The sequence below is a fragment of the Malurus melanocephalus genome, unplaced genomic scaffold (genome assembly GCF_030028575.1).
Source record: "Malurus melanocephalus ecotype Western Australia unplaced genomic scaffold, MMel_1.1 scaffold_317, whole genome shotgun sequence".
Lineage (NCBI taxonomy): Eukaryota > Metazoa > Chordata > Aves > Passeriformes > Maluridae > Malurus > Malurus melanocephalus.
In genome coordinates, this window is record NW_026623549.1 from 445,597 (window position 1) to 455,900 (window position 10,304).

The 10,304-nt window shown below is 41.5% G+C and overlaps 1 protein-coding gene across 1 annotated transcript in view; it reads left to right on the forward strand.

Annotated features, from left to right (window-relative positions):
* The window catches only part of LOC130580166 (vesicle-associated membrane protein 2-like), a 49,882-nt gene that overhangs the window by 29,050 nt on the left and 10,528 nt on the right, over positions 1 to 10,304 (forward strand). The window contains exons 2-4 of the mRNA XM_057377493.1: positions 4,406 to 4,523; positions 7,856 to 8,014; positions 9,839 to 9,890. Of these exons, the coding sequence (XP_057233476.1) occupies positions 4,406 to 4,523; positions 7,856 to 8,014; positions 9,839 to 9,890 (329 nt within the window). The remainder of the gene's footprint in view (positions 1 to 4,405; positions 4,524 to 7,855; positions 8,015 to 9,838; positions 9,891 to 10,304) is intronic.

Genomic DNA, 10,304 nt, shown 5'->3' on the forward strand with positions numbered 1-10,304 from the left:
AAAAAAAAAAAAAAAAAAAAAAAAAAAAAAAAAAAAAAAAGGAAGAGAGGCAGTGCAATTTTGTTTCATTTGAACATCAGGGAAAGGTTTTGAAGAAAGAGGACTCAGACTGGGGTTCTTAGAAAATGGCCTACTTAATTTCATTTTTGGGGATAGGAGTCATTAGTCAGATCTGCTGCATTGATGCAAATCCACTGCCCCTCCCCTGAGCTTTTGCCAGCTGACACCCCCTAAAGCTGTCTGATGTTATTCTCACTTTCCTTGTGCTATAAGCTTTAACTACATTTCACACTATTTAAGTCTGAGGGGCAGAAAATAACTCCTGTTATTAGAAATAGGCTGTGAGCTTTGACTTGAGTCAGTAGTTGGAGAAGAGAAAAAGGATGGCAATGAAGAGGGCTGGGCTGCTTTGCCACAGGTTTGCTGTGCCATGGAACAAGTCACTTAATCTCCCTATACCTGTTTCCCAGCCATATGTGGGGATAATAGCTTTTCCTTAGCTTATTGCAGTGTTGTTAGGATAAAGAATTTGAAGGGATTATGTCCTGTAGTTGGTGGCTTTAAAAAGCACTTTGGATGGATAAAAGAAGATGCTGAAAGCAGCCTTGGAGGTCCTTCTCTTCCCTAGCTTGACTAAGTGRAAACACTCTGCTATGTAGCTCACACATATGAACAAAAATGAAAGTGTGTGTCAGATGTTTTCCCAAAATATTAGATACACAATCGTCCTTAATATTCTTTCAGACAGTGTTGAAATGCAAAACAGTAACACTGGGTATCTCCAATTCTCTTTTAATTAGAGTTGTAGCTCCCTTTAACTGTCAGATGTAAATAGCAAGTTGCTTCCAAAACATCTAAGCGAGATGACAAATCCCTTAGTCATGAATTTGACCCACCAGTTTCAGGCCCAGCTAGAAGAACTGAGGATGTCTGAGTCAGCTGAGACCATTCTGCTGAATCACTCAGATAGTCCCTGGATGTTTTTGCCAAGGTAGCTGCACACACAGACCCTGCACTGCTGTCAGTCAGTCGGGTTGCTCATGTGCTAACTGGACCAAATCTGGCTGTGGGGATGGAACTAAYGTTATATAAAGGCTGACCTGCCTGTTGAGGCTCTAAGCAAGTGGTGCAGTTGTCCTGAAGTAAATGTACTCATCACTGTCCCAGAGTGTATTCCAGCGCTCTGACGTCACAGAGTGGCTGCCATTTAAGGGTATTTGCTAGGGATTCATACTCTTTTTCACCAACAATAATAGAATTTTGTTCCACTTTTAAAATTAATTTGACTTGTTCTTGGGAATGAAGGTTCTCAGCACCAATGGTAATTTTTTTCTTTTCTTAAAAAAGGTACACAAGTCTGATGGCTAGGGGCCCAGTGATGGAGATTTTGTATGGATTTTGCATCCTTTTGCAGCTCCCCAAAATCATGCCAGACCATGAGAAATTAAACTTTAAAGTTTTGATGCTTCATGTATTTCAAAAGGAAGCTTCTATAGCATAGTGCTAATGTTTTTGCATAAATGTCTTTGAATATTACTTCTGAGAARTTATAAGCTGATACGACATGGTACAGAGGCAATAACAGAAGAATTATGTAAAAGCAGGAAGAATTATGTAAATGTAAGATGGACTTTAATTCTAGAATTTTGCAYTAATATATCGCAGAGAATGTCTGTGCTTTCAAGTGATGCAGGCCTTTGGCTCCTTTCTTTACCTGAAAACTTAAGTTTAAAGACAAACTCTTAATGGCTGCTGTGTGTGACTGGAGCCACATTAGCACAGTGAGCTGCTGCCTTCTTCCCAGGATACTTTCTTCACACTGATAGGGCTGAGCCAGAGCACGGAGCCCCCTCTGTCCTGTTCTGAAGTGCCTTGGGAGGCCAGGAGGGGCTGCAGCTGTCTTTTGTGTTTGTTTTGGATATTGCATGTTGACAGGACAGGACAGGGCTCCTGCCTTGGTAACCTGCGAGAGCTGCTGGTGGCATTAAAGCCTTGTGCTTAGGGACTGRATTTATTGAGCCTGTCTGGGAACTTGTGCTGTCCCTCTCTCTTTGGGTGAGTGCTCTTCTRTTTGGGGCAGCTCAGTGCTTTGACCCTGGAGCCTGCGAGCAAGGCCACTGCTCTTTCTATGTAAGAAGAACACAGTTCCAGAGACAAAAGGTTTGGAAAGAGTAGCTCTGCACTGCAGGCAGTGCCCAGCTCTGGTTACMCTGGAATTAGATTTTAGGTAATTAATTAAGATGGGTATGTTAATTACAAGCTTGCTGTGCCTTAGCATAAAGATTGTCATCTCTCTTTGGTGGTTACAGTTACTCCTGCTCAATGGTCAGGGCAGCTGTAAAAAACACCCGTTCTTCCAATCCTTTTCTCCCTTATACAGAGAGCAGAGAAGCCCCAGAAAACGCAGTTGAAACCAAATTAGATGGCAGCAAGAATGCTGGAAGAGAACAGCCTTGAAAGTGTCTACTGTATGTCAAGTCATTTTAAGGACAGCTTGGGAGGCGCAAAAAAAAAGATGAGAATTACTAGGCAGAAAAGGTGCATGGCAGAGCTCCAAACTTTGGAGTTATCTCRTAGCTCTGACCAAGAACATCACTGCATTTATAAGCTATGCTTACAGCAAAACATGTGGCAGGGAAAAACTCTTCTCACACACTCCCCTTCTGTAGTCCCTGGGATTCTAACAGTGCAAAACTCAAGAAAGGAGTTCTCTTAACGTTTGTAGTAATGACGCAGTGTTTCCATAGGAAAGAGTCTGCTTGTGTTGATTGGGAAAATGCCTATTTACTTCCKTAACTGCAAAGAAGTTTTACAATTTCARTTTTAGCTCTGTTGTTGTACCAGGATCTCCCTTTGAAGTTGTTGATGCTCCAGGGAGAACTTGTTTTCTGTTGTGTGACTGYGATGTACATTATAGTCAGATTTTGATCCTTTGTGACAACTCAGAATAAATCCTGTTGGATTTATTGGCCCATGGCCATCGAGGGAGTGATTCTGTTGCAGGTGGCAGCAGCATCTGTTTTTATGTTTTTAGTGGTGGCTGTGAAGTCCTCAAAGGATGAGCAAGTAGTGCATGGTTCAATTTCTTTTCTTTCAGCTAAAGCTTGCTAATTACATTCTCACCCACAGTTAAAAAGTGAAGTGTAAGCTACAGCAGCACTGCAGGTCTGCAAACAGCTGCTCCATCTCTGGGAGCTTCTGAGGGTCAGCACTATCCTCGGGGATCTCAGCCCTCAGGCAATACTGTCAAAATGAATTTTGCAGCTTAAGGTACCTTTTGAGAACTAACTTTAGGGCCCCCAGGCGCTTTGACAGTGTATTAATGAGGCCATAATTCCAGCAGCATTAATCAGACCCCAGGATGTAGAAGGGAATGATTCACAGTGAAACACTGTGTTCTCTCAGTCTGTCACTGTGGGAAGGCATTGGTAATTCATGAGTGGGATTTGTGATATTTTTCAGTTCACATGCTTAGGGATTTCCTCTGCAGTTCAGGAAGGGCTTTATTTCCATGAGGGAAGAAGCACGAGGGGTCCCTTGAAAGAAGAGGTGAGGTTTCACAGGTTAAAGTGTGGGTGTGAAGGGTGACTGGCTAAGGTTTAGGGACCTTGTTCAGGCTGGCAGGGTGATTTGTCTGCACAAACTCGTACTCCAAGACAGACTAGATCTGTTCTTGGATTTTCAAGACTCTTTGGTTTGCCCTTTGTTTTAGAGCAAGCTRGAGAAAGCCAGTGTTGAAGAGCTGATCTGCAGAAGATCAGGGCTCTGTTCATGGCATTGCTACAGTGAATAGGGTCTGTGGCAGATCATTAAGCTCCTCTGGTGGGGCATTTGGTGACCACAGGTGGGGTGGTTGAGCATTGCAGAATGCCAAAGATGGCTATCCCCATTCTGTGTGCAATTCTCACCCCCACTTCCTCCTCCATTTCTTTCTCCTCTCCATTCTTTATCTTTACTTGGTTAAGTCCAAACACCAAGGGGCAGGGGAGTGTTTTATTCAGCACACTGAGGATGAAGACAGGGCCACAGCCCTGGCTCTTAGTGCCTTAACACAAAGTGCTCAGAGCAGTGTGTGTTTCCTTAATGGGACATAAGCTCTGCCCTTCTAGTCAGACCTGTGATCAGTTTGGCCATTTGCCTAACTTAGGGTAGATAATCTGAATTGTTTCCTGTTTAAAAAGTAGCAAGGGAGGCAGAAGAGCTTGATCAAGYCTTATAAACAATAATGTGAAAACTGATTGTGGTATGGGAAGGAATGGAGCAGTAGGATTGTGTCTAGGAATGGAAAATATGAGTTGAAATAATGGAAAAAWTCTTTGAAGAGATAGGTACTTTTTACAAGTTCCAAAAAAGGGGTAGTGAACAAGATAGTTTCAGTCACTTATGTTCTCTGGTTTTGATCTAGGTCTGTTCCAGCTTCTACCCAGGGTCCCTCCAGTGCTGCAGGGGCTGCAGGGCCCCCTCCTGTGAGCAATGTGTCCAGTAACAAGCGGCTGCAGCAGACACAGGCCCAGGTGGATGAGGTAAGTGGGCTCCCAGTGATCTGTTGTTCACCAAAAAGGGTGCTGCTGTGGTTGGTTTCCTCCCTTGGGTGACTCCTGCTCGTCTGAAGGCAGTGGATCTAGGAAATGAGGTTTCTGAAAGGATGGCAATTATGAGGAGGCAGACAGTCCAAGAGAAATTCTGAATATAAACATCCCTGTACCAGTAACAGTTCTGCCGAATAAATGTGGGCATTGGTGCCAGTTCAGGAATTCCTYCCAATCAGTCTGGTTAGGAGGAAATATCATAGTGGAAGCAGCTCTTCTAATGTGTTCCTGCACTCCTAAAGGTTAGAYGCTAATTTCACAGGCTGTTTCACAGACCATCAACTTCTCATAGATAGATGAAAACCATGAGAATTGAGCAGCTGAGGGCTGTGTTCATTAGCCAGAACTCTATTGATTATTCATCACCATTTATTCCCAAAGAAAGGCACCCACACATGATGTCATAACAGCATCTTTAACAAATCCCCCTTTTGTTGATCTTGGACGACTAAGTGCCTGTTCCAGCTTGGATTCTTAAATTGTTGTCACGCCTTGGCTGTAATGCCAGTGTCCATCTCAGTGTTCTGGGAATGGGAATAGTGAGCACACCACTGCTCGTGGGTACAGTCCTTAAGGATATCAGCAGAACATGGCTGCTGTAACACCCTTGCACACCTGCTGTGAGGATTTGTGTGCTGGGTATTRAGGAAAGACTATTTTAAACCCCTCCAAAGACCTAAGTAACTAATTGCCTACTGTCCACGGTGAAGTGCACAGGGCTTGTGTGATTCTTAAATGTGAATTTGATAAAATAAACATTAGAAAATATGTACTTAYATGCCTATAGGGCTCTATTTTCAAMAGCTTCAAAAGTAGAGACCTCAGCATTTTCAACTCAAATGCRTTTCTTAAGTTGAATGAAATACACCTGTCAAAATGGGCTTTGTCTTTTTGAGAACCTTTTGTTTGCTGAAAATCTGCAATAGTGACTCTTTAATCTCCCCATTGTTGATGCTGAGATGTGTTCACAACGTCCTATGGCTAGAGAAATGTCTAGACTAGGTTCTCTATCACTCATTTTCATTGATGTTAGTGGAGTGTCTCTTCCAGTGGGGAAAGAAATATTACATTTCAGCCTTTTTCTTGGGTCAGAATAATGAAATAAACTTCTTGTCCTGAACATGTTACATCATGGTGGTCCTGTAATTGTTTATGTGAGTGATCACAGAAGTAACTGTCCCTAAAAGATGAAAACTAATTGCTATTCATTGTCTAAAAATGAGTGATGACTGTCAGATACTTGAGGCTCTTCAAGTAGGTCAATGGAGATGGCATCAGTGAGGATAGTGAACCATTACTTTGTTTTTAAGATACTCTGTATTCTGACACTTTCCACTCAGACCCATGAAAACGTGTTTTTTGTGAAGATGATGAAAACTTYACAGGAACTCTTGGCCAGTTTGAGGGAACAATGAGTAGCTCTTGGATTTGAGGATGATGTGGGTGAAAATCAGGATTCATGGGGGTTTTGCCTCCCATTTGAGAGAGAAGGCTGCAGTTAATACAGGTTTTCTATGGTCAGCAGATCCGTGTTTAACAGGTMAATCACAGTACAAGAATAGCCAAGGAAGGCAAAGCGGCACTTCCAGCACTGTGAGGTCACTGAGGTGACGCTGGTTTGGAACCCTGCAGGTCCGGGCTGTGAGCATTGCTTTGACTTTTCTCCCCGATCTGTCCGGGCCGGTTTTCCTCCCGTCGTGCGGGAATGTCACCCGTAGGTGGCAGCAGAGCCACGGCCAGCKCCGCTCCGAGCCCGGCTCCGCAGGAAACCTTGGGTCTGCGCGGTATCACTGAGATTTTTAATGCTATACCAATGCCGATATAGTATTTCAGCTATACCCCTATTGGGTTTTCTCATCTGATTCCTCTAGACATCTTAGAGGTTATTTTCTCTAATATAGGCCCAGGCAAACATTTATTTTTTTGACAAAAATAAAATCTCATCTCAACAAGTGTTCACTGCAGCCAGGTTAGATTCGATAAGTAACTCTGAGCCAAAAGAAAAAAAAAATTAAGAGAATGGGTAAGAAATAGTATTTTGTTTCAGCATTTTCAAATAGTTTAAAATTTTCACTACAAATCATTGTGCAAAGATAAAATTCAGCTAAATACTAGCTGTGAAATGACATTGTGCAAAGATAAAATTCAGCTAAATACTAGCTGTGAAATGAATAATGTAAAAAAATTATTATTATTTTGTGCGAAGATAAATGATTGGAAGGTTTTGGTTTGGAAAAGCAAGTAAGAATATTTGGATTGCCCAAAGCATTTAATTTTAGTTTAGGTTTGGTAAAGTGAAATAAATCTTTTGAGACCTTCTACCAGTCCTTTTAAAGATTCTTTCACTAACAATTTCATTTCACTGTATTTGAATAATGCATGTTTTTAATAAGTCAGGATTTTTCAGATAATAGTTAAATTRTATTAAATATGTATAACATGGAATTCCTTATTACCGAGTATGAGAATTAACAGACCATCAGCCTCATTCACTGATAGAATAATTGGACACAACTTCACTGAGATTGKTACACTGTCTGACATTTGCATTAGTGGTGAATTTCTACAGGATTTCCGTCTAGTTGCTGGCTTGCAAGAAGAGGATTTTAATCTTACTCAATGTATAAAATATAGGTATGAACAGCCCTTACCTATTTCAAGGCTGTTCAATAAGACAGCTTCAGCTCTGCTACTCTTCAGACAGAATTCTCTCAGTTAAAAAGTTCTCCTCCTCCAGTTTCAAGCAGGACTTCAAATAATGCTGAGAAGTCATTTTACCCAAAAAGATCTGCAGAATGAGAAAATTCTTTGGTGAGGAAATGCTTACAGTTCCCTTWAAAGTGGCCTTATCTAGCTAATTTCTCTAGTTCAGATAAGGAAGATATTAAATGTATAAGGAAAATAATGGCTTGTCCTTAGTGATGTCAACCAAATTGTGRTATAAAGATCTTCATCAGGTTTTTGTATCTGTATTTTTTGGCTAAAAGAAATMAAAAACTTTAATGAAATCAACTATGGTATTTCATGATGTCTCTTTATTTTCTACCTTAAAAGGCATCTGAGCATAGCCTAGCTGAGCTCACTTTGTTCTCACTGGGTGTGTTTCCATAAACTGGGGTTTGGGGCACTGTCCAGGCAATACCATCACACATCATAATGGCAAATGGCTGGCTTTAGGATGATGTGGGATATTTCAGGGTGTCAACAGACAGACACCCTTCAGCTTTCCTATGCAAGGAGTCTCAKGTGTGTCTGTGCCTTTGCAGGTGGTTGACATCATGAGAATGAAYGTGGACAAGGTGCTGGAAAGAGACCAGAAGCTGTCGGAGCTCGACAACCGGGCAGATGCATTGCAAGCAGGTGCCTCACAGTTTGAGACCAGTGCAGCCAAACTGAAGAGGAAATACTGGTGGAAAAATTGCAAGGTAAGGAATAGAAATTCTTGTTGAGAATCCCTTCAAGGCAGGAATTACTTTCACTTGCATTTGTGGGACTTTGCCTGCAGGATGGCACCTCTGAATCATCTTTTTTGCCATGCAGAGAAAGAGAGCCTTGACCTCTAGGCTCCGTAAGTCAAGCAACTTTGTTCTTTACCAGAACCCATAATTTCTGCAGTACATAAAATGTAGTGCAATTTTTGATGCTTCATTAGTTTCTTCAAATAGGGATGGGAAAGCATTCCATGTCAATTCATGTCAGTTCTCTGTGTGAACCTGGCCAGGTGCAGTGAATTCTAGTAGTGAGATAAAAGAAGCTTTTTCCTTGTGGGGATCATCAGCCTTTTGATTTTYCTTCAGGATGGTAAACTATAAACAGAATTCCACAAACTGCTGTGAGGAGGGAGGAAATTATTCTCTCTTATAAAGAGGAGCTGGTTAGGACAAAGCAGGACTTTCAGCAACCAGACGCCTTCTCTGCTGTTTTCAAAGACTAATCCTTTCCCAAGAGCAGAGGAAATCTCACTTTCCTTTGCTTTTTCCGACCTTCTCCAGTAAYTRTGGRTTTTGGACCTGGAAAYRTCTCCTCTTACYCATCTGAGGCCTATGAATTTGCTCMTTTCTACTCATGCACCACCAACAGGAACACTATGCCTAAAGTTCAGCTCCATTTCCATTTGCGCTGGCTACTGATGTCCACCCAAATAAAACCACCTGTTCCCAAGGGAGAATCCCACACGTATCCCACTCTAGTCTGTTGTTTGCTTTGTCTCTTCATGCCACAGTGCTATGAAATGTAAAGCAAGGCAAAATCTTCTAGGTAAACTACATGTACAAACACTCCAGAAATAAGAGGATCTAGGTTAGAAATTCAACTGAGCAGGTCCTCTGGGACTMTTTTAGCTGCTGCCCACCTGATATGCCTAGAAGTGCTGGAAGCAGGGCTTTTGGGACCTACAGGCACAGATTTTGAGTTAGGTTCACCCATGTGACTGCAATGACCTGCACTACACTAGACCTTCAAACCTACCCTCATTCTCCTTTCTTCATTGTCCCTTCCTGCTTTAGCCTGTTGAAGAGACAGAAGAAATAAAAAGAAAATCTCCTGCAAGTCASTGGCTGGCTCAGTTTTCCAGACATATGTTAGGAGGAACAAAGGCCTTGCTTTGACTTGTTTGTTGTTTTTCAGCCTTTCTACTCAGTGGGGTAATAATGCAACTGGACTGCAGCATCCCTGGAGGGCTCGTTAGTGTTCAGTGAATCTCAAGTGATTCTCAGAGCCACAGACTCCTGCTTTGCCATGAGCTATTTCCAGGAGAACGTGCTGGAAACCATGCTGGAAACTGTTCCGGCTAGCATAGGCTTCCTCTCACAAGCACACAAAGCAGCCCAAATAGTTGCTGGGATTTAGACATCTCCAGCTGCCTCTTCAAWGACTTCAGGAACATGGGGAAAAGTGATCAAGTGACTCTGGTATAAAGTTGTACACGGCCATAATGTGTGAACCCAGCCACTAGTGTTGTTTTACTTTGGAAATTAAATTTTTCTTCACTGCTAGAAATGGTTGAGGTTGTCCACTGCATATTTAGCTGAAGGGCAAGAACTGGCTGTCTTTGCCAAGAGGCTCTGTCCATTGCTGGTGGGCAGCTGGTTTTGAAACCGACACTAAATTCGGGTCCTTAATGAATCTTTACAGCATTTAAAAGTGTGAGGAATGAGTCACCAAGTAAAAGCAAAAAAAATGAGAGGTTAATGTCTTTCATGTGAAAACCTGACTTTCTGTTTTTCTTTCTTATAACTTTCTTTTTATAGATGATGATCATCCTTGGTGTAGTATGCGCAGTCATTCTCATTATAATTATAAGTGAGTAATTTTCTTTCTCTTTTGTTTATGATCTCAATAGCTTGTGAACTTAAGAATGGTTGATATATTAAAAACCAAAACAACAAAAAAAAAGGATATAAAATATTTAAACTAATTAATTTGTGAAATTTCCCTTCTAGTGCTTTTATAGTGCAAATTACTGCAAACGCCCTGGACACCTATTGGCAGAATTTGTTGACRTTTAATGTTTTCTACATTAGCATGTTATATAACTTTCACTAGGATTAAAAGCTCTCCCTTTTTATATTTTAAATAATTGTTTATGCAGTCTCAGAGATCTTCATTTCATTATGATGAGTGCCACAGTCATGGTGTTTTCTAAGAACAGTAATTCTTGAAATACCTCATGCCTATAAAAAGAGGATGAAGGCACACACAGGCAAATAAGCATTG